The sequence below is a fragment of the Protopterus annectens genome, chromosome 3.part0 (assembly GCF_019279795.1).
Source record: "Protopterus annectens isolate FY-2018-M chromosome 3.part0, PAN1.0, whole genome shotgun sequence".
NCBI lineage: Eukaryota > Metazoa > Chordata > Ceratodontiformes > Protopteridae > Protopterus > Protopterus annectens.
The window spans coordinates 1,645,566,627-1,645,593,415 of NC_056731.1; the positions used below are offsets into that span (position 1 = coordinate 1,645,566,627).

At 37.1% G+C, this 26,789-nt stretch overlaps 1 protein-coding gene across 3 annotated transcripts in view; it reads left to right on the plus strand.

Annotated features, from left to right (window-relative positions):
• Positions 1-3,451: 3,451 nt before the first annotated feature.
• Positions 3,452-26,789, plus strand: part of RIMS2 (regulating synaptic membrane exocytosis 2) — a 6,281,053-nt gene continuing 6,257,715 nt past the window's right edge. For all 3 annotated transcript variants that reach the window (XM_044065683.1, XM_044065685.1, XM_044065684.1), the window contains exon 1: positions 3,452-3,759. In XM_044065683.1, coding sequence (XP_043921618.1) covers positions 3,452-3,759 — 308 coding nt within the window. The remainder of the gene's footprint in view (positions 3,760-26,789) is intronic.

The following is a 26,789-nucleotide window of genomic DNA, read 5'->3' on the forward strand; positions in this document are numbered from 1 at the left end:
AAATATACAGATTTACAATCATGCACATACTCCCACTACCTCCCCTCTTAATGCAACTCTTAACTCTATTATGTTTTTGTACTTCCATCAGCTCAGAAGCCACATTTGTTTGCAGTAGCATGGCAATAACCATTCTGCTTCCTGATGGATTTGATAACAACCCTAATAATATTATGTTACCTAGTTTCAGATGCTCAATGTCATTCAAATGAATTTCTTGCAGCAATAAAAGCAGATGCCTAATTTTTCTAATGCACAAAACAACAGTCATGATAACAATGCAAACATCACTTTTTAAACAGCTGATCGGTATTACTTAAGCTGCTGACTTTTGATGATCCAAGTATAAACAGGTGCTACATTCAAAATAAGTATTAACATTATATTAACTTCTTTTGAAACATCTACCAACTTTGTGACAGGCATTTCTTCAGAAGGAATATTTCATTAAAAAAAGCTTGGGGAACTTGATCTACTCACACAGACAGACAAGAGTTTATGGTGTATGCACATTATGTATTCACTGTAATGTGCGATGGCATTAATCCAGGTAGGAAAGGCATGCCTACCAGATAAGGCAATTCATTTCAACACCGGCATTTGCAAACTAAGGCTGCAATACACCATGGGAGTTATTTGATAGAATGGTCAGCAAAAGCCAAGAGAATTGGAAAATTTAAATGCTGTGGCTACCTGAAGTCAGAGGAGGGAGGAAAAGGGGGCAGTGGCCATAACCTAGCTGCAGCATCTTGCAGATCAGATAGACTTACAGTCCTTCTGTCTGTATTTTATGATATAAAGTAATACATGATACAAGAGGCAAAATCATCTTTAGAAAACGACCAGACGTTATGCCTGAACTCATAATGATTTGTAAGCAAAAAGTGACCTGTTTAAAATCTGACAAGTAGAGAAGTTTGTCTTCCCTGTAAACTTTGGGGACATGAGATATAATGACATTTATAATATTCATTATAATGACTCTGAAATCCATAAATCAAGTACTATACTCATATTATCAAAAGTTGTTAGCTTTGAAGCATATTGCTGTTTTACCGTTTGTGAAAAGGCAGCAGTTGTTTTACTGAAAAAAATGCTCATTTTGCAAGCAAATTTCCAAGCATTTCTGAGTAGAGGCACCAGTGTGTAATAAAATGTAAGATTTATTTAATTGTATCACTTTTAAGCAAACCAAGATCCCATGACTGCAGTCCATCAAACATTTTCCATCTCCAAGGATGTGCAGTCTCAGAGTCAGACATATTAGTTAACAGGGTACAAAAGGCATGGGGGTGCAGTAGATTTGCCCTCCATGTATCATAATGATGTAAAGTTGAGCCTATTCCAGGAGCAGGGTTCACATGGAAGTTTTTTTGATAGAGTTGCATTATATTCAAAACAGGAAATGCACATCTGCATTGTAAAAGCAATATGGTTAAAATTCACTTTATTTCTTACTTTCACACTCTGGAAATTCCCAAGACTTGCAGTTTACCTGATGTAGTAATAGTAATTATACTTTCATTTACTGCATTTGAGAGCTTTGTAAAGTTCAATACAGAATTGCCATTTTAAGGCTGCATTTTTCCATAGCAAAGAAATCGGATAGTGTAGAAACTCTGAATTATCTGTCTCTGTTCCCTCAGTGTTTACATGTTGGATTTACAGACAAGGAGAATACTACAAGGTAATTATGATAGGGCTTTTTTGCAGACTACAGGAGGGTTTTGCTTTTTTTTTTTTTTTTTTTTTTTACATGGACTATTAATGTTGTTGTCTTTCGGCTTTTCCCGGTTAGGGGTCGCCTCAGCGGAACTCTAGTCTGCTAATGATTGGCAGTAGATTTTCATGGTGCCGAGTTACCAGCTCGACGCCCAACCTTCAACAAAGGCACACCCATTCACGCATGTCTTTCGGAACGCCATTCAACCCGTGGGGAGGACATACAGACTCCACACAGAAGACACTCCCTGCACACTAGCTAAGAATCGAACGGGAGAACCTCTTGCTGTGAGGCAACAACGCTACCGCTGCACCACCAAGGATACATGGGCTATTAATGTCACTCTAAATTCAGACAGAATATAAGACAACCCAAAGAGCCATCCTTGTGAATTAATTTACAGTACTTAATTATCAAAAAGTGGTATCAAAGCATACCTAAAATTTTGCATCAGTGTTAATTACTTTTTAATTTTAACCTGCTTACTGTGCATTTTATGTACATAGAGCTTGTTTTGATAGGACTACCATCACCTCTTCTGAGATCTGCAAGTTCTTTATTTGCTACTCCAAGCCAAACACCCTATTGAATCTGTTAGCACTCTACAAATAGGGGTTGCATATACAGATACTAACCTACAGACTCACAGTTCACATGACTGGTTTCATTTTGTGAGTCTTCACATGCCAATATACATACTACTACTAGACAACATGAAATATGATTCTTATGTGCAACACCTTGTTGCTGAGGCTGTGGCTCTGTGGTGTAATCATAATAGCAGCAGCACCTTCTCCTTATTTTTTTATTGGTTGGAAATAGCCTGCAATGTCACAACACCTTTCATGTTATTCCTAGACTCTTGTCAGCTCCAGAAATGCACAGTAAGCTAAGACCTAATTTCCAAAAATGTGCATATTACCCACTGGGCTGTCAGGCAGTTTGTATCAAATATTATTTTTGGAGATCAAACAAATCTACTTGCTTTAATTCTTGTTTATTTTTCTTCTCCTTCAGTCTCAGAATCAACAAAAGTATTAACAAAATTACTCAGTGGCACACGAGTGAAACAGTGTGTTTGAGTCATAAAATGCAATCAATACATGAAGGCCAAAGTTCTTTATTTAGTGTTTCATATCTGTTTATAGAACATAAAGTTCAACAATGATTATTAATTTTTAGACATAATATGCCACTCTGAGTCACTGAGTGCAGTTGTATCTTCACACAAAAAATATTCATCTTAAACATCTAGAATGTTTGATTTCTTAGATATGTTAGATTTGTGGTTTTCTGTACTACACATCAATCTAAATGGCACTAACTTATAATAAGGTACATATTCAGATTTACTTCTGTAATGATAGGAGACATATGCCAGAACTAACAGCATGTGGCAAGACTTTTTCAAGCACTCTACCTAGCTGTTCACCTTTCAAATAAATCCCAATTACTTAACTTGTTTTCTGCTGACTTAATGGAACAACAAACTTGTGCATGTCTGTATCAATCAGCTCTGAAAAATCAGCATAGCTTTCCAACTAAATGATGTAGGCTTAACTTAATATTGTTTCTAGGAATTGCCATGTTCAGTGAACCACAAAAATTACTGTATTGGCCAAAGAGGTGTTGCTACTGAAACTGCAAAGAACATATTCACCGTGTTTTATTCAAACGATTGACACTTCAACAAATAACATACATTTCCTACTGAATTGTATTGTGGTAATGTGGATATGCAATCTGTGCCGAAAACAACAAGAAATCCTCACCAAATCAGGGGCTTGGTTCTACAACAGTGGTTCTAACACACCGCAGCAGCCTGGCTACGAGTTAACGCGGGGACATCGAAACGAGGAAGCACCTCAAGAGAAGAAGGCAAAGTTGCAAGAGCAGTCCCAGTACCAGGGACCCTCAGGGGAAATTTCTACACCAGCATCTGACAAAACCCGACCTCAAGGGCTCACACGGCAGGAATCAATCAAAAATGATTCAGGGGTGAAACACCAGGCCACCAGTGACACACTCCCTGACAGGTACAACTTTTTTTTTTTTATGTTTGAGTTCTAATGAAGGTAAAGGTAAACACATGATATATGCAGTTAACATGGTTTAGTCACTGGGAATTATGTCAAAAGTATACTATATCTGGTATTGCTATCTTGACTTGTCTCTCTCAAAGCAATTCTGTTGAAACAAGTTGCTGTAGTTATTTGGGAAAACAATGGGTATTTGTGAATGGTTGGAGTTTTGGAGCTTTGTTTGCTTAATGAGATATAGAAGACATTGCCTGGAGTCAAAAAATGCATATATCTGAAACTGTGGAAAATGCCTTATTAAGAGAAGGAAAATGCCTTTGGGATGGTTCAGAGCACTGCACAAAGACACAGCAATAAATGCAGTTTTAACATATTAAAATACTAAACAAGTTGCTGCACAAAACTACATCACTTGTAGACTTAGTCTCTGCTTTAGTTCAGATTTGTTTGAATTAATATGCAATCTTTCTGCAAGGCAATTTAACTGTGAACCTCTCTGCTGAACTATTCATTTCGACAAAATAAGAGACAAATTAAAATGATTGCGGTATGGGTAGAATGATTTATGTACTGAACGCTACTTAATCTCTCCGAGAAGACAGATTTTTCCCTTCTTACAAGATGTATCATACATACATACACACATACTATATTATTCTCTGGTACAAAGTCTTGAGCAGAATATCCGTATACTCGGCTATATAATCTATCAGTAGAATTGAAAGTTAAAATATAGGGGAAAGCACCCACCTGTATAAGTTAAAATTAAACATGGTGTGTGTGTGTGTGTGTGTGTGTGTGTGTGTGTGTGTGTGTGTGTGTGTGTGTGTGTGTGTGTTTAGGAATAAGAGCTCACCACAAGTCACCTTGGAAACACGAAACATCAGTACAATTTGTGTGTTGACTGTATAGTCCATCATCTTGGGACAAGGAACTGTACAAAGAAATAATAAAAGGAATGATAAGAATTGCCGTATTTAGTACAGATAGTTCAGCAACATTTCATTTACTTTGGGGAGACAATCCAAAACTATATTTTAAATGGATCTGTGCCCTTACAATAGGAAGCAACATGGTTGGAGATTCTACCTGAAAAATACAAACCCAGTGGGTTTTCCCGAAATAGCTAATACAGATTGTGACATAACTCACAATAACTATAGATTATGACAGAATGTCTTGCTGCACTCATAAAACCTCCCTCCTTTGCTCAAACTAGCATCCTGCTAAACAAAGATGTCACTGGCATAAATTCTCTAACTGTAACAAGATTTTCTCAGACATACAGAATGTGTCACACTGTGTGGATTAGAGCATTCCTCATGTATTCATATGACAATAACCTCATTAAAAAGGGATACTGTGCAAAGCTGGCTGACTTTTATACCCTGGTTCAGACATAATGGTTGAACATATGCTGAGTTACTCTAGCTGGGCAGAGACACTGACAAAGGTGCAACATGCCCATAAATCATGAACAAAACAAAATTCATTCTCTCCCCGATGAGTTAATATAATGACACCTTTATACAAGAGTTCTATCACTGAGCTTAAATTCACTTTTCCAAAACTTTCCTATGCAGTGTTGCTGATACAGAATCAGTAGGCATTTCAGGCATGAAGTTTGGCCTTTTAGGTAAAAAATGTATTTAAGTTTATTTACTGGGGTAGTAAACTAATTTTAATAGATCAATTTCAGGTACAGCTTGAACACATACCTTTATCTATATTTAATTATATTTTTCATATGTTCTTCAACTGTGTTTAATCCAAAGTCAGAGTCATGGAGAGCTTTAGTTTATCTGGGAATACAGTAGGCAAAAGGCAAAACAGCTGATTGAGAGCCCATCTCAATCTCAGAGCCCATATACACGCACATACACATGACACATTCTCCTATGGGCAGTTTGGATAACTGCAAATTAACCTACAGCACATCTGCTGAATGTAGGAGGGAACTGGTACCCATGGCAAAAAATGTGAGTAGATACACAGAGTACAGACTCTGCAAGGAAGCACCCAGCTGTGAATCAAGTACTGTGAGACAAGAGTATCAACTGGTGTACCACTGGGCTGCCTAGGGAATTTGCTGCAAAACAAAAAAATCTATTGGTCACACACGAAGAACTAGCTGGAATTTTATTGTGTCTGCTCTGTCAACACCTTATTCTTGTCTATTAATAGTGGCACAAAATGCAAGCAATGAACATGATAACACATCAGAAACTCATTCTTATTAATTATTCAGAGTGCAATGTTGGCACTGTATGTGACAAGTTGAATTAGAATCTGTCACATTATGAAATAAAGAGGACAACCTGCTGTAATCAGCCTTCTTTTTAAATGAATCAGTACATTTTATAAAACAAAAAAGACACAAAATGGTGACTTCTTATTTATTACTGTTATATTTCTTTCTTTCCTTCCTTCTTTTTCTTCTTCCTACAAATCATTAATTTCTTTAAAATGCTGTGTACCTACTCAGTCCTATTATAATACCAGAACCAATGATTACTGCTATTATCTACCCCACATATGCACATTTATTTATTTTTTATTTGTTTATTTATTTTACATTTGTTGACCGGGATTGTCCGACTGAGCTGAAGAGCCCTTTTTCAGCAGTGGCCCGGGGAGAAAAGCTTCAACATATTATACAATTTTCACTATAAATTAGCATTAAACAGCAATGTTACAGGATTATTACAAGGCATTAAGTAGCAATACAATGTTATACAGTGTCGACAATCAGGAGTATAGCAAAACTATTTCAAGATGTATAAAAAGAAATAATATGTCATTAAGATGAATACCGTTTTTGGGGTAAGTGGTTACAAAAACTCAGTTTTATCAAAATGTAGTTGCATGAAGGCAAGACAATTACAATAGAATGTTTCTCTGAGGCGATTTTCTTAATAGGTTTTAGAAGACAGTAGAAAGAGTAGTCAAGGAAGATTAGAGAGAGCTAGTGAGAAGAGTGAGTTAAGGGCAGAAAGTAGATTAAACTATGAGAAGTAGGGGATGTTAAGGAGGGAGAGTGCAGTGGCAGGACCAGTGACTTTTAAAGTGCTCTTTGGTGGCTGTCTTAAATTGTTTAGGATGTGTAAGGGTCCTGATTTCTACTGGGAGCCTATTCCAGGCAATAGTGGGGTGATAGCTGCACATTTTACGTCCAAATTTAGACTTGGGTTTGTAGATTTGTAGTAGGTCTTGGTTAGAGCTTCATAGAGGTCTGGAGAGAGAATAATGGGAGATGAGAGGGGATAGTGCCAGGCAGTAGGAAGGCTGGTATAGGATAGAATGGATGATCTGGAGCTGAGAGAGAAGAAGCTGGTGGGGTAATTCAAGCCAGTTTAGGTGTTTTAGAGAGAGACAGTGATGGGATTTGTAGGTTTGTTGAGCAGCAAATCTAGCCACTTTGTTGTAGGCAGATTTGAGTTTGGTCAGGAATGTTGAGTTAAGATTTGTGAGAATCTGAGAATTGTACATTAGACTGGATAGAATGTAGGTAAGAGAAAGAGTAATCTTGGCTTCAAAGGTAAGGAATTTCTTGTTATGGTAAAGGAGCCCTAGTTTTGAATGAGTCTTTTTGATACAGTTATTAACATGTAAGTCAAATTTAAGCTGATCGCCGATAGTTATGCCTAAGAGCTTAGTGCTGGATTCTACCTGAATTGGAGTGTTATTAAGAGACTGTATGGAGAAGGAGGGTTTAATATTGTTGAATTTTTAGGTAGGAAGAGTAACAGCTTTGTTTTTTAGGGTTAAGGATGAGCTGGTTGTTGCAGAGTCATGTTTTGACCAAGTTAAAAGATGCCTGAGTAGCTGAGAAGACCTTAGAGGGAGAGTTGGCTGTGGTGATGACTGTAGAGTCATCTGCGTATTGCACTAAAGATGACTGAGGACAAGAGGTATAGAGCTGATTAGTAAAGATATTAAAAAATATATAATATGTATTTAACATATATCTCCACACATACACATATGTATGTGTTGTGTGTGAACACATTCACATAACTTTTTGATGCATTATACCTCTAATAAATAACTACTAAACACTAGAGTAAGAAGGCTTTTTTAACTAACTTCTGTATACCGATGGATCTGTATCACAAGACTGACATACAAGAATGCCATCTGTGAAAACATCAAGATCAGATGATCACAAACTCAAACGATTGACAGACTACAACCTTGAAAGCCACAACATTGAAAATAATGTTTTGTAGGGGGGCAAGCCTCTGTGCAGCCCCCATTTGGCTTTGCTTCCCCCATCACTACCTGTTAATTAAATATACTACCTCTGAGATTGCACTACAGTGGAGAAAGAACCAAACTCCAATCCCTGTTGCAGTGTGATCTCACACAACCACCTTCTGCCCCCATTTGTTTTTCTAAATTATCAGTGTTCCAGACAGTCAAGATTGTCAGTCTTCGATCATCTGTTCTCAATATTCTGACACTTGACATTCTGGTAACTTGATTTTCTAAAGTGGACCCACATTGATTAGTGAAATTACAAATCACTAATAAAATTAAATGAATTGTAGAATTGCTAATGTATTATAACTGGTAGATTCTGACTTGGTTATCATTTTATTATATTACTTATTATACTATGTTATAATAAGTCACTCATACCTCTTCACCCCTAAGCACAATAAATAAGGGCAAAGTCAAGGGGGTCAAAGGTGTAAAATCAGGGCCATATTTTACTACTGCTTTTATAAACTTAAAATGTTGCCAGAATAACAGGTTTTGCATTAACATGCATTTTTCTGAAGGACATGAAGTCTGAAATTCAAATCCAACCAAGCAATAATTTAGAGATTTCAGTCCTCAATGATTTTTCAGAAAACCATACATGTTATGAAGGGCAGACCAAAAATATGAAGCAGAAATCTGGATAGTTGAGAGGCATGTGTGCTGTTTTCTACATGTTTTACTTCAATTTTCCACTGTGTGATCAAAATACTGATATTCCTAGGTATCCCCTGCAAAACTACTTTGAATTTAGAGTGTCTTAACCTGGTCAACAAAACGCTGTAAATAAGTGCATCCACTGCACCCATGTTAGATTATAGTTCGACAAATTGCAAACTTTCCTTGGTAAGTTTCACCAAAAGGAAAATACAGGATACTTTTAAAGCATCAGTATAACATACATCAACAGTGCCTTGTGAATGGCAAATTTGCATTGGTCATGGGCTAAAACAAATATATTCAGAGGAATGAATGATACAGAGAGGCAGAATTCTGACATATTGTGTACCAGGGTCTATATTAAATTCTCGAAAGCCGACAATGTCGAATCTGACATTGTCGACAGGAGAATAGCGAAACTGCAGAACATTGAACAAGTAAACGGAAATCTCAGTAAGGGGAGATTTCCATTTATTTCAATATAGTGTGGTCTTGGAGTTGGTATATTTAAGTAGTGGGGGGTGTGGGCTTGCACCCCTGCCTACACCGTTTAGTTTTTTTTTTGTTATTTTTATTTATTTTTTTGCTTAACATTCAATGTGTTAACAGTTCAGTCACTAAAGGTCGACCTTTCGTGATTCAAACTGTTAAATATTCGATGTTCTAATATAGACCCGTGTACCATACATGCATAGCCTAGAATGAATTTGAAGGGGTAATTACTTTCCCAGCTCAAGGTATGCAAGTGCTTCATGTATGCCTTTGGCTTCTTTTTTTTCCCTCCTGGGTATCTTCCTTGATGCTATTCACAAAATTATTTTCTCTGCTGCTAAACAAAGCAGTCTGTATCCTATTGAAGGAATATGACCATTGTTTATGAAGACAGACAAAACAGACATACATTCTAAAGATGAAACACATAGGGCTTTATAGCCAAGGAACTCCCCCAGCCCTTGATAAACCGCAGATAAGTGACATTTGCTTCCTTATACCCTTTTCCATCATTCCACTGCAGTCCATTCGCAGTACATGTCAACATATTTTATACAGTCTCTTCTGTTCCCCAGACAACTGATACAATCACCTGGCTTCCATCCAAATTCACTCCACTGCAGTCATTCTGTAGCACTCCAGTACTTCCTGTGTGTACCCTTTGGCCATGTGGGCCTTCCAACCTCTTAGAGGGCACAGCCTTGCCGTTACTTTGTATAAGACATAAAAGTGACATCTTGTTTTTTAACACCTTTATTGAATTATCACTTAAGACATAGACAATATTCATAAGTTCATAGGAGGTTGCTAGACTAAAGGCCTTAGGGCCTTTACAAACCTAGCCATGTTATACCCGTGTTCCGTAAATGACCTTGGTTAGACAGTCATTCGCAGAACGAGTCTATGATCAGCACCAACTGCCTCTGTCCATAAGGGACATAAGTGCCACCCTTGAGGTGAATTTATGGTCTCCCGTCCAATTGTCTAGGTTGCCCTTGAATAAGGTCATTGCGCAGCTCTATTTCATGTGAATTGGGAGTTTATTCCAGAGGGGCGGCAATCGCTGGGACATACTTCTGTCTCTCCAGCATGTTTTTTTAATGTTACAGGCTAGGCTGAGATTCCTGGAGCAAGTGACTCTTGTCCCATGTCATTTGCAGATGTGCAGCATTTCCATTAGGGCAGGGTCAGAGATGCCTCTGTAAACCAGGCATAAGTTGCCTCTCAGCAGCCTGTAGGATACAGACTACAGTGAAAGGGCTTTCAGTCTTTCCATGTAGGTCATGTTTTGGAGGCCCTGAATTTTCTTGGTGAGAAACCTCCATGGTCTCTACAGCTGCTGCTGGTGTCTGGTGAGGTATATGCAAAAGGGAGCATTGTACTCTATTAGTGATCTGATGAGGGCCGAGTACAGAGGAGTTATAACATCCTTAGTCTTGGATGCAATGCCTTTACTTATGAGTTGTGCAATGTAGAAAGCTTTGCTTACCACTGTGGACACATGGTGATCGAAGTTTAGATTGCTATCAACCTGTGTTCCCAAAATGCACACCACTAGGTTTGAGCTGTCAATATTTTAATTTTCAGGGACTTCCTCTTTGCCAAAGGGGATAATAATGCACTTTTTTGCATTTAGTTTTTAGTCTGTGGATTTGGCACCAATCATGTGTCTGTGTTAGCCCCTTTTTGTAATATGTTAACATCATTTGCAGACTCAATGTATGTAGCAAATGAGTGGAAATGTGTGATCACATTCCCATGATAACCTTCATGAAGCATGTGCTGGAGCATCCAGGCCCACAGAGAATGACACTGTAGGCCCATTTGAAGGGTGGATATCAAACCCAGAAGGAGGGTTTATGGTTAAAAGTAAGAAATCTCTGATGGGTGCCTGAATGGTGGCCTCCCATAACTGGTTCTCACGCCACAAGGGAGGGAATGGGAAGAGATGCTATTTTGGGCCATACAACATTTAGTCATTCATCTGAAACACACTGTAGTGCAATAAGAAGTGCAGCAAGGTGCATGTTTTGACTAATACAGCAGAATGCAACTCCAGTGGTGTAAACAACAAAATGAAAGTGTAGAAGACCTCACCCTGCTCAATGGCCATTTCACCTCAGATATCTGCTAGGCAACTGTAAGAAAGGTGCTAAGGTGCTACCATTCCAGTGCCTGTTCTTTTTTTTTTCTTTCACAAAGTTACTGAATTATCAACTAAGACATAGGCAAACATTCATTTATATAAAAGAAAAATCTTGTTAACATGTTCACAGTTATAAATATTAGACATCGCATATATTCTTTCATACAATCAATCCAAAATTACATAAATAAATCAATTCCTGTCTTCCTTTAAACTTCACTACTCCTCCAAAACATTATACTGTGTGTATTGTTTCCACAATTTCTGTTTATTTCTATGTAATTTGCTCCTACCCTTTTCTAAAGATCCCACTTCCAGTTATTTTATCTCGGTTACAATATTCCATTAATTCAACTACAGTTGGTTTAGACTTTGGTTTCCATTCTGTAGTAATTGCTTTCTTTGGCAGCCACTAGAATTAAACTTAACAAGGCGTTACTATGTCTAGGCAATTCAGATTCTGTATTCTAGCTGAAAAACTAATTTCCTTAGTTACACTTATCTGCTCACCCGGCATTTCTGACAGAGTATGCTGTCGGGAATTTTTAATGTCTGCCAATTCATTACACTCCCAAAACATATGTTCTCAGTTCCTCTTTCTTTCCCATCACACCTCCAACATTTGCTATCGACCTGAGGAAAATATTTGGAGTATGCTTGGGGTATAAAATAACTGTGCAGACGTCAATGCAAACCCCTAAGTCTTCTAGACTTTGTTACATACATGGGAGCCACACACATCCTTCCATTGTTTCCTTGTGAATTGCTTATCCCGGTCTTTTCTAACCTCCTCTGATTGGCTCCTATTGTTATTTCAGTACCTATTCTTATCCATCAGTACATACATTTCTGACTTGTCATTACTACTTAGGTCTTATGCTTGGACTTTATCACTCTGTCTGTAATGAACAATGAAGACCACAACAGATTATATCTTCTTAGCAGAAAATGACCAGTGTAACTCTGGACTCAATCCGCATTCTTCCACTGTATGTACTTTCACTGCAGTCTGTGCCTGATTTCCTGTCCAATACCCCTCTTTCTCAGTCAAGACTTTCTGAAAAATTTCTCATTCTTATTGGAATGTATTACTAGAAGACCAATCTAGCATCTAGCATGCCTTTACTAAAGGATAAATTCTTCATATTATATTCTATTTGGTTTCTGCATTTTAGTCTTATTGCATTCTTTCTTTTTTATGCATCGTATTTATGAACCCCCTGACTTTTCTGCTTCATACCTGTTTAACCAGTTTCATTTAGATGATTGTACTGTAAGCTTATTGGCATTGGGTACAGATGGTGGGTTCATGATGGAAGTACCACATTTCTTGCAGTTTTAGAGAGTGATGATAAAATAAATTACATCAGTGTCTCCAACATGAAACTTCTGCTCTGACAAGTTAACTGTCGTGCATTTTAATTTCACCCCTGAGTAGAATATACTGACAATTTTATTCTGGTTTTAAAAGGCCCTGCAGCACTATAAGAGCACAAAAGTATGCAGGGCATGTTATCTATGTTTCATTAATACTTAGAGTGGCACAGTATTTAAAAATCTTAAATAGATTTTTTTACACGTTTTTGTTTATTGGTATTCCATCCATGAAATATTAATTTTTGGGACTGGATAAGATGCATAGCTTCAAAGCTGGCTATGCATTATGACACACTTAAATGCTAAATACAAATATTTTTTTGTAAAAACATCCACATAAAACAGTATACATATGTTATTTACCTATTAAGTTCCATTCATCTGGTTTAATAAATAAATAACTGTGGCAATGTAATAGCTCTGGAAAGAACATAATACAATTACATTTGTTAAAACAGTTAAATGAAATATGTACTGTTACAATAAAAGTATGTGACGTGGTCCCTTTCAAAAAGTAAGTATATTTCATATAATTCAATTAGTTGATGTGAAACAAAATAAAATTGGTGAAGCAGTGTCCCATTAATATTTTAGCTCAACAGTTCCTGAAACATAATGTCCTGTTACAGCAGAATATGAATACATGTGGGAAATAAGAGCGATCAGTGTAATGTCTCCTGGCAATTACAAATGTCCCATTAAGAGGCATGCAGTATTAACTATATATGCAACCACTTAAATGGTAGCAGAGTCCCTGATTCCATCATATCTATAGTATCATATAGCACAGGAGACAAATTACAAAATGCTCAGTTAGATCTGCTTTAGAACAGTGGAAGGACTGGCAATCAATGATTAGATGGCAAGGGTAGCAGAATCCACCCCAACATTTTCTGGGTAATCTGTAAAAGCAAATGTGTCACTGTCATTATTACTGTGATGGCAACATAGCACTCTCATAATTTTAAAACAATGCATCACTATCAATGCAGTCCTCAAGGAAGGTTAGATGCATAGATGTGTTTATCACATAGCTCACTAATAACAGAAGCAAGCAGTCAAAGACAGAGAAAGACGTGTGCCAAGGGAGCACTGAAAGCAAAATGCAATATCAAGAAGTCAAATGAGAAAAATGTGGTCACCGACAATTCAGCATCATACATTAAGGAGATTTTTATTACTCTGTGAAGAGTAAAATAAGTCAGTGCTCTTTAAAATTTGAAGCAATGTTTATATATATATATATATATATATATATAAAATTCTGGATGAACTATAACAATCACTCAGCCAATTTGCTGAGTAAACAGGATATGCGAGTTATAGTATTGTCAGTTATTTAGTCATCATTTTCATACTGCAGCATTTATCTGCCAAGTAAATGAAATATAGATTTATGTATTATTACTGTCTCCATATTTCTTGCATAATACATATGCCTAGTAGTAATCCAAGTGTATATGTAACAAAGGAAATGTTATAATGGATAATGGCATTGTTTTATACTAATTGATTTAAAATGGTTATCTAAATGGTAGAAGTCAATGAAACAAAACTTCTGAATTCCAGTATTAAGTAAAAGTGTAGTAAACAAATTAGATATTTTAGCTGACACAACAGAATGTTCATATTCCTATAGATACAGCTTGGTAGCCAGCTCCAGTGCCACAGCCAGATAAAGTACTAACTAAGACCCAGGCAACCAGAATTCAATCAGTGGTCTATGTGCATGATGGACTGGTAGTAACAGAGAAAGGAATGAAGGGACAGTGCCTGCTCACTGCTCTACGGGGCTGGGAAGAGGTTTTACACATCTATGATTGGGGGCATACAAACAGAGCACAATTTCATGGTGGACACAGTGAGGTGGCAGGGACTATACTGCTGGCCTGTGTCCTGCATGGATACTAGGCACAGCCCCCAGTGCTGACTGCCACTGCATGACCAACTAACAGATCATGTAGTGAAAAGGAGGGGGAGAAGGGTAGGTTACGCATTTGGGCATTTGATGCTGCCTCACTTAGCAGACAGGGATCAAATGAGCTAGTTAGGATCCCAGGGGAGGAAGGACTCTTGGCTAGCCTATAGATGCTTGGCTGTTGCCCATTGATGGAAAGAATGGACCAAATGAATGCAATTGGAAAGGCTAATGGGCAGATACAGAGAACAATAAAAACAAATAAACATACAGCTTGGTCATAGTTTTTCAAGCAATTGGTTGGCAGACAGGAGCAATTGGTTGGCAGACAGGATTATATCAATAAAAAATTTACATTTTTCTCAGAGATGAAAATAATCTTAGGTTAGGTATGAATCAACCACCCAGAGATTTCATATAATGATTTGCTCATGGGGGGGGGGGGGGTTATGGACATGACAAGAAGTTAAGATGCTGCATTTCTGCTTACCACTGAGCTTGCATAGTCATAAGTTTCACACTGCAGCACTGAAGATGTACTCCAGATTCGATTGTGCTTTTTTAAAAAAAAAATGAAATCATCTTTTTGGGTGAATTCAACACTCATCAGCAGCTCAGTAAATTCTTTTCAGGTCTGTAGAATTTAAACCCTTTTTACTACATAAAATAAGAGGCATGCAGTAGTACATATATTGACTGGTTATTGACTGTTTATTAAACAGATTTCTTAAGATTATTTAAGCTGCCTGGATTGTGTAATACCTTTTTTGTGATCATTTGCCTATGTCTGCTTTATGGGGAGATGCTATTGCTTCTCCTCAAATACTTGTTTGGGTCCATTATATGAAATATCAAGTAATACACACACACACACACACACACACACACACACACACACACACACACACACACAAATATGAGAAATGGATGCAGTATACCAACTAAAGCCTTCTTGACGTACTTCATTAATGCATAACGTGCTTTAGGAAACACCCCTCAATAGATCTTTGGAAGGGAAGAAAATAAATATTTAATTAAATATATTGAACATTTATGACCCTGAATCCTTTAATTTTGCATGACCAAATACAACAACCGAGTCAGCACTTTGAGGATTCCATACAGAAGATAGTCAGCAGTTGATGAGATGTTCCTTTTTGTAATTTCATTCTGATTTTAACCTTGTTCCTGTGAGTCAGCTAACGACAAAATAAATTCCCAGGAGCTAAGTATATGGCATACGCAGCAGCAGATGGCTTCCAAGCCTAGATTTATTAAACAGTTGACAATTTTCTTCCTAAACAGTTACATTTTCAGGAAATAAACATTCCAAAGATGTAGAATTAAGCTTGATTAATTCTTGTTCATAATGGAGTTCATATATAAGCACTTCAGAACTATAGTCCTGTTGTGCTCTGACTGGCCAAAGTGTTACAATACAGTTTTCATTCAGATTATACTGCAACTCATGCCCTGTTAACTTCACTGATCATGTGAGAACACTCCTCCAAAAGGATAAGATTGTTGCAACCCTCTATCTGGATTTTTCTAAGGTCTCGATGCCATGAATCACAATAAATTAACTGTTTAGCTAATCTCCTCTGGCATCTTGCATTTAGACATTCTTTGACTACACAGCTGATTTAAGGACATATTCCAAATTGTGCAATTGCTTCTGTCAGCTTACAATGTCTGCAACTGGTGCAGCTAAGGGCTCCTTCACTAGTTGCAGATACTGATCTCTCAATTAATGCAAAACTTCAGAAAAATTCTGATTCTTTCTTAGATTTCACTTAGTTCACGTGGCATAATTTTTAACATAAACCTGTGGCATCTGCAAACAAAGTTTTTTAATTTAGTATATGTAGATCGCTCAAAATAACTAAAGCTAAATTCACAATTACATGTATAGCTACAATTTCTGACATGCATTTTTTAAGTGTTACTTTAGTCCAGGAGTTGATTTTTGGTTATTGCTAAGGCAAAACTTCTTTATGGCATTTTATAAACATTAGCATGGCATGTTTCTCCTGAATTCTGAAAAAAAATCTTAGTATATATTACTTTAAAAAAATACTCTTTTTGGCCTACAGTTCTATCAAGATTCTTGTTTTATATCACTGCAAAATATTTATGGGGAGGCTTCAAGATGACCTCCAAGTAAACAGCAGAATTAATATTCTTTTCAGATATAGAGGATTATGACTGGTTTGCTGATCATAAACTGATTATTATGTGCTCAACAAACCAGAAGGAAATGGCATCCTGAATTAGGCAGGTATGGACTACAGAACTGAAAATTAAGTAAAATGCACTATACCCTTCAAAAGAAATCCAGTCCTTTAGTACAAAAGTACACAAGTGCTTTTGTTTTTAAATTTAAAAACTTCCTCAGATAAAATACCTAAAACACCTTCCACATTAAAAACTTCCTCAGATAAAGACATGTTTAGGGTACGAGTGTACTCGGTTGACTTCACTGATAATCTGATGTATGAGGTCATCAATACAAGAGAACAGAGGGTGTTTATTCCAATTTTAAACAGCAAGATGAGTGTTCCACACATCCATAACAATGGTATTCACGACATCCAGCCCATCATCCACCCCCACCCCATCAAGGGTCTCTTAAAAGTGCTTTCATCACCATTTTTTCAATGGACAGTTATGCAATTAAAGACATTCTGGTGAAACATTGGCCAATTCTGAGCAGTGATTAGGGGGTGAGCTTGAATGTGGGGGCACACCTACAAGTTGTTTACAATTAGGGGAAGAACCTTAAGGTATTGCTAGAAAAAGGGACAAATATACCTAAGGTGAGACTGAGCAACAAAAGCGTTGGTACGAGTAAGTGCGGCCACTGCTTCCAATGCCAACATATATTGGTAGACAAGGAATGCACCATTTCTAATAACATCACTGCAATTAAGGGACACTATGATTGCAATACACAACATGTGGTGTATTGTGCACTCTGTTCATTATGCCCTGATTGTTATATTGGCAAGACTGAAAGAAGATTCAGAGGGTCTACGAGCACATATATGACATTAAAAAACAAAAGAATGCCAATGCACTCTTTAAGCATGTGCAGCAGAACCCTGGACATCATTTCAAATTTGTGATTTTGGAACATGTACTAATAAAGCACGAGCTATATTGACAGCTTTTTCTGAAAGCAGGTTCTTGGCCAAGCTTAAAAGGGTAGTTATCTAGTGCGTGCTTGCTTAAGTTAAAAGCACTGCAAAGATAATGTGTTTTTATCTTTAAATACAATGTTAAACATAATATTAACACATGGTTCAGCAAGAGATAGTCACAACGTCATATGCAAGAGTGACCAACATGCAACTCAGGTAGACTTCCTCCTTGTAAGGAAAAGACATTGGGGTAGAAAATGAGATTGTAAAGTCATCCCGAGTGAAACAATCAACCCACAGCATAAACTAGTGGTGGCCACTGGTGGTCAGACAAAATTCTAAGGTCAAAAGAGACTAGACTGAGGAGTTGACTGAAGCAAAAACACAAAAGAGTTCAAGAAAATAAAGCTGTTGCATCTAAGAAGAAGAAATAGTTTGAGTTAAACAGGATTTGCAAGAAAACAAAACAGCATATTTGATGACTGCAGAACACATGGGAATATATTAGTTCATTGAAATACCAATTCCATGAATACCTTTTCATCTACCCTTATTCAGCGGATGCCCTTTTATCGAACGTTCAAATCAGCAAACTTTTTTCCCAGGGCACTGAGTTAGTTGGCCAACATGTGGAGATTTGTCCTTTTCCCCACTGTAGGGCGATCTCGGATTTGGTGTATGTAAGTGGGGGGGGGGGCCCAGCCCTCCACGTTGGTGGGTTTGTTATACTGCGGTGTGGATCACTCATTTTGTTGGACTAGTAAATTAGTTACCTGGGAAAACATTCGCTGATTTGTGCTTTCGATAAAATGGTAGTTCATGCTGAACAGGGGTCAATGAATAGGTATTCGCGGAATTGGAGTTTTGATGAAATACTGTAGACCCAAACACATATGTGGCTGAGCCAGGTATGGAATTAAGGCATATAAGGAAAGCTGGTGGTGGAATGCAGAAATCCAGGAAATTTACAAAAGAAAGAAGGAGTGCAGGAAAAAGTGGGAGTTAGAAAAGACAGACCAGGCTAAGAAGGAATACTGGTTGGCTAATATAGAGGTTAAGAAAGCAGTCATAATAGCAATGAACAAAAACCATCAGAGGCACTCTACCAGCTTCAAGAAAATGATGCAGCAGATGGCACAAAAACTATCAGGTTGCAACGTAAAGTCAGAAAGATAAAGAAAATCCTCATCAGATACATTTCAAAAGGAATGCCTGCTCACCAGTCCACTGGACATCTAATGCAGATAAGAGCATTTCCAGAAGCTCCTAAAAGAAGAAAACCCCACAGAAGGTGTACTGCCCCATACGCAGCTCAAGATGAAAAAGGAAGATGATTCTATCCTAGCAGTAATAAGAACAGCATCAGGGAAAGCAACAAGCTCAGGTTAGGTCACGGCTGACATGATCAAGATGTTGGGTAAGTTAGGGGAGAAATAGCTCCTGAGGGTACTCATAAAAGTATGGAAGGAAAGACGGGTCCTAGATAACAGGAAAATAAGCACTCTAGTGCTAGTATACAAGAACAAAGGGGATATTCACAACTATGGGCAGTAAAGAAGTATCAGACTCTTGTCATACCACGTGAAAGTGCTTGAGAGGTTGACTGATAAACAGATAGACAGAGTAATAGATTCAGATCAAGATGCAGCACACTGAATTGATGTTTGCAGTGAGACAGACAGTGGAGAAGCCACAGATAAGGAAAGAGTCCAATCAGGCATTCACAGACCTGGAGAAAGCATAAAACAGGGTCCCAAAAAAGCTGATTTGGGCAGGTCTGCAATGGTTCAATGTCCCAGAAACACTAGCAGAATTAGTGTAGGTTATGTACAATGACACAGCGACACAAATATAAACAATGCCTGGGCTCTCAGGGGAGTTCCCAGTGGGAATGGGAGTGCACCTCTGACACCACTGCTGTTAATACTACTGATGCACTACATTATCAAAAAGGCTGTAGGGGACAGATCAACAAAGCTACTGTACGCTGATATTATGGCAAAACAAGCAGCCTTGGGACAGGAACGTCAGCAAATGATAGGGGAATAGAATGCAAAACTGAAGGCACATGGGATGAAGCTGGCTGTAGACAAGACAGTTATTGTGGCAGCATATGAGGGAAATCAGAAGATGAAAATTGAGATATAAGGGAAAAAATGGAACAGGTAACAGTTTCAAATATCTGGGAGGGGTGGTTGAGGAGTAGGGAAGTCTGAATGGGGAGGTCAAAGCTAGAATCACAGGGGCTGCAGCCAAATGGCGTGGAGTATTGGGGGTAGTGTGTGGCAAAATAATGACAAAGAAACTGAAAAGTAATGTGTACAAACTAGTGGTGCAACCTGTATTTTTGTTTGGTATAGACAATTGGGCAGCGAAAGCAGAGCAGTTGAGAAAGCTAGAAGCGATGGAAAAGAAGTGCTGGAGATTCACACTGTGACAGACAAAGGAATGATGACAAAAAAAAATGATGACACCAGAGCAGAAGCCAAAGCTTCAATTGCAGAGATGGTCAAAGAGAACAGATTAAAATGGTTCATGCACATGTGCAGAAAAACAGAAGACTATTTGGTGAAAAAGATTTAGGAGAGACAGGAAGAACAAGAGGAAATAAGTATAAACATGCTTTGTGCGTTCTCTGATAAATCTGTTTAGGACAGCTATACATGATGGACGGATGCTTGCTGAGATGGAAGTTCAATATTTGAATTTTGTGGATGCCTCTTGCATATATGAAGAATGCAGTGAAGCACGTCCATCTAATCAACTGCATCCCTTGTGATTTTTTAAATATTCCCAAGTCTAACAGTGATCGTTCTACAGCCCGAGTTCTTTGCAGTTATAAACTTACTTCACAAGTGTTTATTTCTTAATTACTAATGTAAAAGTGTGGTCTAAAAAGTAAGAGTGGTGACTGTGGGGACACTGTGTCTTATTAATGAAAGTAAAATCTTCATATAGTAAGATATCTGCCACTCTTGAGGGAAATTTTTTTGGAAACTGTATATCCAATTGAAGTAATAAAGCCATACATAACTTAGTATTGCACCCCATGACATGCTTAAGATGGTTTTTAAAGCAATAATACATCTACCAAACCTTTTCAAGTAAAAAAAACTGATACACTAGAAATTTATAATGGTAAGATGGGAACTCATTTTTTGTAGTGTTTCCTCTCTGTCCATGTTTGAGAAGATCAGTAATCTGGAAAAGTAAGTGGCCATAACATCCATCTTGGGAAAAAATCTGTTAAAAATATAAACATGCATTTTGTAGAGTGAATCCTAAAAATATAGCATCTCTGAATCAGTTATATAAAAATATATACATTTATAGGCTCACATGTTCATAGGTAATTACTAGGCATGCAGTCCTAGAGACCAATGAGGAGCCTAGCCCATTTTCCCAATTGTCTTAGAGCACTGTCTGATTAAGTGACTTGCTCAGTCACACAGCAGACAAATGAAGGCTGAGAGAATCAAGCCCTGGATTACCAGATTTGGTTCCTAATATAGCAGCTTGATTACCATAGCTGTTACAACTTAGTCTGTTTTGTTTTCAAATCACTTCCAGTTTTTTGATGATTTTAGTACTCAGCTTCCTTGAATAATAGTCAATGGATTGTGGAATCACTTGTGTTTTACTTTTACCTTTTTTTATATAAACTGCTGAGGCTTGATGTTTGGGGTGCCTGATCATACATCTGGAAGCTGTGCAAGTTCCACATGTTCAGGTTGATATGGACAGTTGCGCTCATTAGGAAACTTGAATAAAAAGCCGACAAATGTACAGCTTCCCATCTTAAACTGAAATTTAAGAGTTTGAAGGATTCTAGTGTATAAGCTGGCAGCCTTGTTTTGTGAAGATGGTTTAAACATAAGCAATAGTGCTAATGTTTGACTTATGCATGCTGCTGTGCAGGGCTATGTGTGCCACACAATGATATATCACACAATGATATACAAAGCTCTGTCTGATTCATAAACTTCTCTGAACAATGTAGCAGGATCATGCAAGACCACTTGTGTGATCCTGCTGCATTGTATACAACCACTTAGACCCCCTACAGCACTCCATTCATACACCTAGCAACAGTACTGTACATACAGCTTCCAGTGACAAACTGTGGCAATCTAACAGTATTCAACTAACTGGTATAACAGCCATGGCAGCAGCAGTCCTCTCCCATGCTAGTAAGTTGCTCATTGACTGTGCTGAGCAACATACAAGTGCTGTCACAACATAATATCACTCCCCCCCTTACATCTCCACTGCATAACATACATATCTCTACCAGCAGCACTGTCTCATACAATGCAGGTAAGCCTGCTAAACACACACTATCTTTGTCTTGCCTCCCTCTGATGCAAGTGAGCTGTAGCCAATCAGAGTGTACAAACCATTTCCCCCTCATTGTAATAATATGGTAATGAGACCAGCACTCCCTGCATGCTGAATGGCTGTGATTCATTCATGTTAATGGCATTCAGTGATACTGTGTAAAGCAGCTGAGTATTTTACAGCATGACTTACCAGGTAGATACTGTACCTGCTTGGTAAGGCAAGCTATACAATGACCAATTGCCTTAGAAGTAATGCTGAGTTGTGCTGCCAGACTACACAGGGTTACCTGTACTCCCACGCATAGCAGTACCTGGTATACATTAGCATGCCAGGTGTTCCTTTGTGCCATTAAAGAAAAAGGAACAATGACTATGCTCTCTGGGAAACACCATGATTGCATTATTTGAATCATGGTTGTCCAACATGGCATACTAAATATAGCGTCCTGAATGCTTTTCCCACTTGTTCACTGTTGTTGTTGTTCTTTTCGGCTTTTCCCAGTTAGGGGTCGCCACAGCGGAACTCCCGTCTGCTAATGATTGGCAGTAGATTTTTTTTTTTTTTTTGATGGTGCCGAGTTGCCAGCCCAACGCCCAACCTTCAGCGAAGTTACGCCCATTCACGCATGTCTTTTGGAGGCCATCGACCATGGGGAGGAGATGCAGACACCACACAGAAGGCACTCCGGCCGTGAATCGAACAGGAGAACCTCTTGCTGTGAGGCAACAACGCTACCATATCTTTGTGAATACTAAGCCTATTTGCAATGTAATTTACCTACTTGTTCATACTTTTAGATATGTTTATATGCAGGAAAGTAATTTAAGTAACTGAATGATTCTAGATATTCCACTAAATGATTATTCTACAGTTTTTAGTACAAATATTTCTCATAATACAGTACAGATATTAAAAAATGCTAAATCAGGTCAAATAAACTAAACTCTTGGGTATTGTTTCACAACTATTAGTTTAAATTAGAACCATACATTGAAAATTCTTGTTATTTTTCACTTTTATACATATTAGGTAAAGTATGGGCATATTTCAATTTTTATAGCTGTAGTTCCAGTATGTATATTGACACAGTTAGATTGTGTTTCAGTATGTTTAAATTGTTTTAAACTTTTTATAAATTTTAAGAATACTAGATGGAAGAGACAATTAATTATTTACCATTTGTTTCTGAGATCTTGTTCTCAACTTTCACTTTGTTTATTTTTACCCCAAATTATATATGCATGCTAAAAAACATTTTCATAAACATTTAATATATTTTTAAGTTACATACATTTATATTTTAGCCTAATAAGTTCTTGAGCCATAAAAATCAAAAGTTACTTCTCATTTGCCCATTTATTTTATTAACTTATATTACTTCTGAATTAATGATTACAATTATTGTTTACTACTTTAAATTATTCATATACTTATTAGTTTTTCTAATTTACGCATTATGTTTTGTCTTCTCTTTTTCTACCCCTTTCTCCTTCTGTCTCTTCCTTATTCTTTATTTACATAATCCTGGAAAATACTTCATATTTAACGATAGTTAATGCATTTCTTAAGTAAACTCATAAATGTGTCCTTAGTGGCCAAATTCTTACTGTTGACATATATATTTATATTCCCTTATTTCTTTTGTATTTAATGAGGTTATCTGATAGACGTATACTACAAAAATAATAATGTATATTACTATATTCAACTCAGTCTAAATTAAACACACAATAATTGAATTGTTTCAGGTCGAGCATGCGATATAAGTTAGAAATGAAGACTATGACTAAGTTATTCATTTAATAAAAATGTATTTTACTTACTTGATTGAGTAATAATGCCAAATTCATGTATCTTTTATCCATTTCCTTTCCAGAGTATTGCTATTGGTACCTTCTATTCTAAATGCTCTTTCTTCATTACGGTTATTGCACAATTTAACACCGTTGATGTTTTATTATTCATTAACTATTAAAAAAATAACTACACAAAAGCCAAGTGCTACCTGCTATACTCCTTTAATCTGTTTTAGTACCTATGAGTACCAAATGCCGTTAAAACATATAGTAAGCACTATCTGCTGTACTCATTGCGTCTAATTTGCTACCTAAATGTGAGATTCACATGCTTTTATATCTACATTAATAATAATGTTATCAGGGCAGCCATAGATGCTATTTTTTCACTGGCAACATATCTAGCTATTCTTCATTGTTGTGGTTTCTTTTATTACATTTAAGAGCAGCATGACCGGATATCAATATAATAAAACATTTCAGTAGTACTAACTGTGTCACTACCAGTGTACCAGTAACTGACAAAACACATCATCCATTTAATTGTTGTCCCTTAAAATACTTTAAAAGAGTTGTTATTCTGTTTTTGCCATGTCTTACTATACAAGACCAAACACACTTGATATGCAGTTATATAGCTAAACAAAAGAGATATAAATTGCTACAAAAATTGTGTAGAAGATATTCCAGATGACACTGCAAAATGTAAGAAGTATGCATATAACCTTAGCAGATATGTATGTTTAAGTCATGTGGTATTACTGCATTCATGGCCACTTCCCTGGGTGTTGCTGTTGTGCTTCCCCTGTATTTGTTAACCTGTTTCTAGATTTTCCTGAAAGAGGAGGTCTGTCCAATTTGAGATATAAATAACCTTAATCATTTTCTTAGGAACTTTCAAAATATACATAATATGTTCCTTTTGCCTGAAAACCTGAAATGAATGTCCTCAGGTACATGCTGGGGACCCGCCCTTTATAGTCTGTGCATCAATCTTTATCAGAAGATGATAAGGTCATACGGATAACCTGTTTTAATAGTGATTATGTAAAAAGATCTTATATTAAGTAATGCTTTCAGTATCAGAGGAGCAGGAGGAAAAGCAGCACAAGACCTGACAGTCATGATTCAGTGTAATCCCTTATGGTAATGGTTTTTAATGGATGCCTGTAGCAGCATAGTATCTGAGTGGTAAACAAGTCATTGTAAAGTTTTCTGCATCTTTTAAACACTGAGCTTAGCTAAGGTAGCATTGCAACTTTTGTTGACCTTGCTGGTCTGTTAGGTTATCATGTTCCCTTGACATACGAAGAACTGTAAAGAGTAGAAACTGTAAATTTCCCACCTTTCATTTTTCACATTTCTTTGCTATGGGTAGAGAGATTGCCTTTTATCCGCTTGCAAAACAATTGCAAAATTGTCTGTCCTGATTTGTACTATGTTGACTTTGCCAACATTAGAATTCCTTCTTCTTGCACTTAAATGACTGGAGCCTCTGAGGAAAGAATATTTCATTAGAATCATATGAAACTGTGGCAGTCCAAGTACTGCAGCTGGAAGACAATCATTTATATTTTGCTTTACTCTACCATAACCTTAAACATAGGGAAACACAACACTAAATAAAGAAAGCCAAGGCAATTTTAACAGCTGCTTTAAATAATCAGTTCCATGTGATAAACCTTTCTCTATAGAGGAATGGGCATTGACAGTTAATAAAAAGGATCACTACCCCTCTCTGAATTTTTTTTTTACTGTGGTTAAATCTAGGATACAGTATTAATTTCAGACAATGTTACACTATTGCTACAGAAAGATTAAACATAGTGCACTCAAAGATGATCTCTATAATTCAGTGCCATAACAACAAAGTTTATCAGTGATTTCAGCACTCTTAAGCATACGCAAATTGGAGAATATTCAAAGATTACTGTACGTCTGTGTGCTTCTCAAAGTGATAAATAATGTAAGTACTGAGTACAGATTAAGTTTGGATAAAAGTGTAAAATCATGTTCGCATGACCATGTGAGGTATATTTGAGGAAAATGTACAGATGTTTTACTTTGTAAGACTGCTGGTAGAGTCTTTTATCAATTTATTTGTTGATGTGGGGTAACCAAAAACTATGACAAAGTTTTAAGCAGGGCTGATATATAATTAAGGTAAATTTAGTTAAGAAAAATGTTCATGCAGTAAATAATAGTAATTTTTTTTGAACAGTGAGTCTTGTGGTTTAATTGTAAACAATCTGAAAACTGGTTTTCTTTTTGGCATAGCAATGCATTTTCTGTGAAAAGACAGCAACTCAAATGACATAGAGTATTTAAAAAATGGATGGGAATTGCTTCACAATGAAAGCAAAAGAAATGGTATGTCTTACAACTTGGTCCTGGGCCTAGTGCTTACAGTGCGTTTGTATTTGTACTTGTGTTAGAGAAAGAAGATGTGAAATATGCCTTAATGATAAGAACCGCATTTTCTGAGAATGGATACTGGGAAGAATATAAGCTGACTGAAAAACAAACAAGTAATGTTGAATATGTGACAGAAGAGCGGGAGGATAAAATGGTAGAAAACACTGAGAACCGACTCTGAGATGGGGAGCAGTTATGAATGGCACATAGCACTTGTGTGGGGTAGAAGATAGCAAAAGGGCTAAGGAAGAACTGCAGGAGATTCCCAGGCTAGGGTAGGGCTTTCAGATACACGATAGCTTCCAATCAGTATGTATTCAGTTACTAATTCCTTATCCCTTTGAAGAGATCAGTAGAAAGTACAGAGAACCATTTTCAGTGTCTCATGTTTTATAGTGCCATCCAATTCAAAAACATTGTCTTGAATCCTGGTTATTTACTGGCTAAGCCTAACTTGAATCCTGGTTATTTACTGGCTG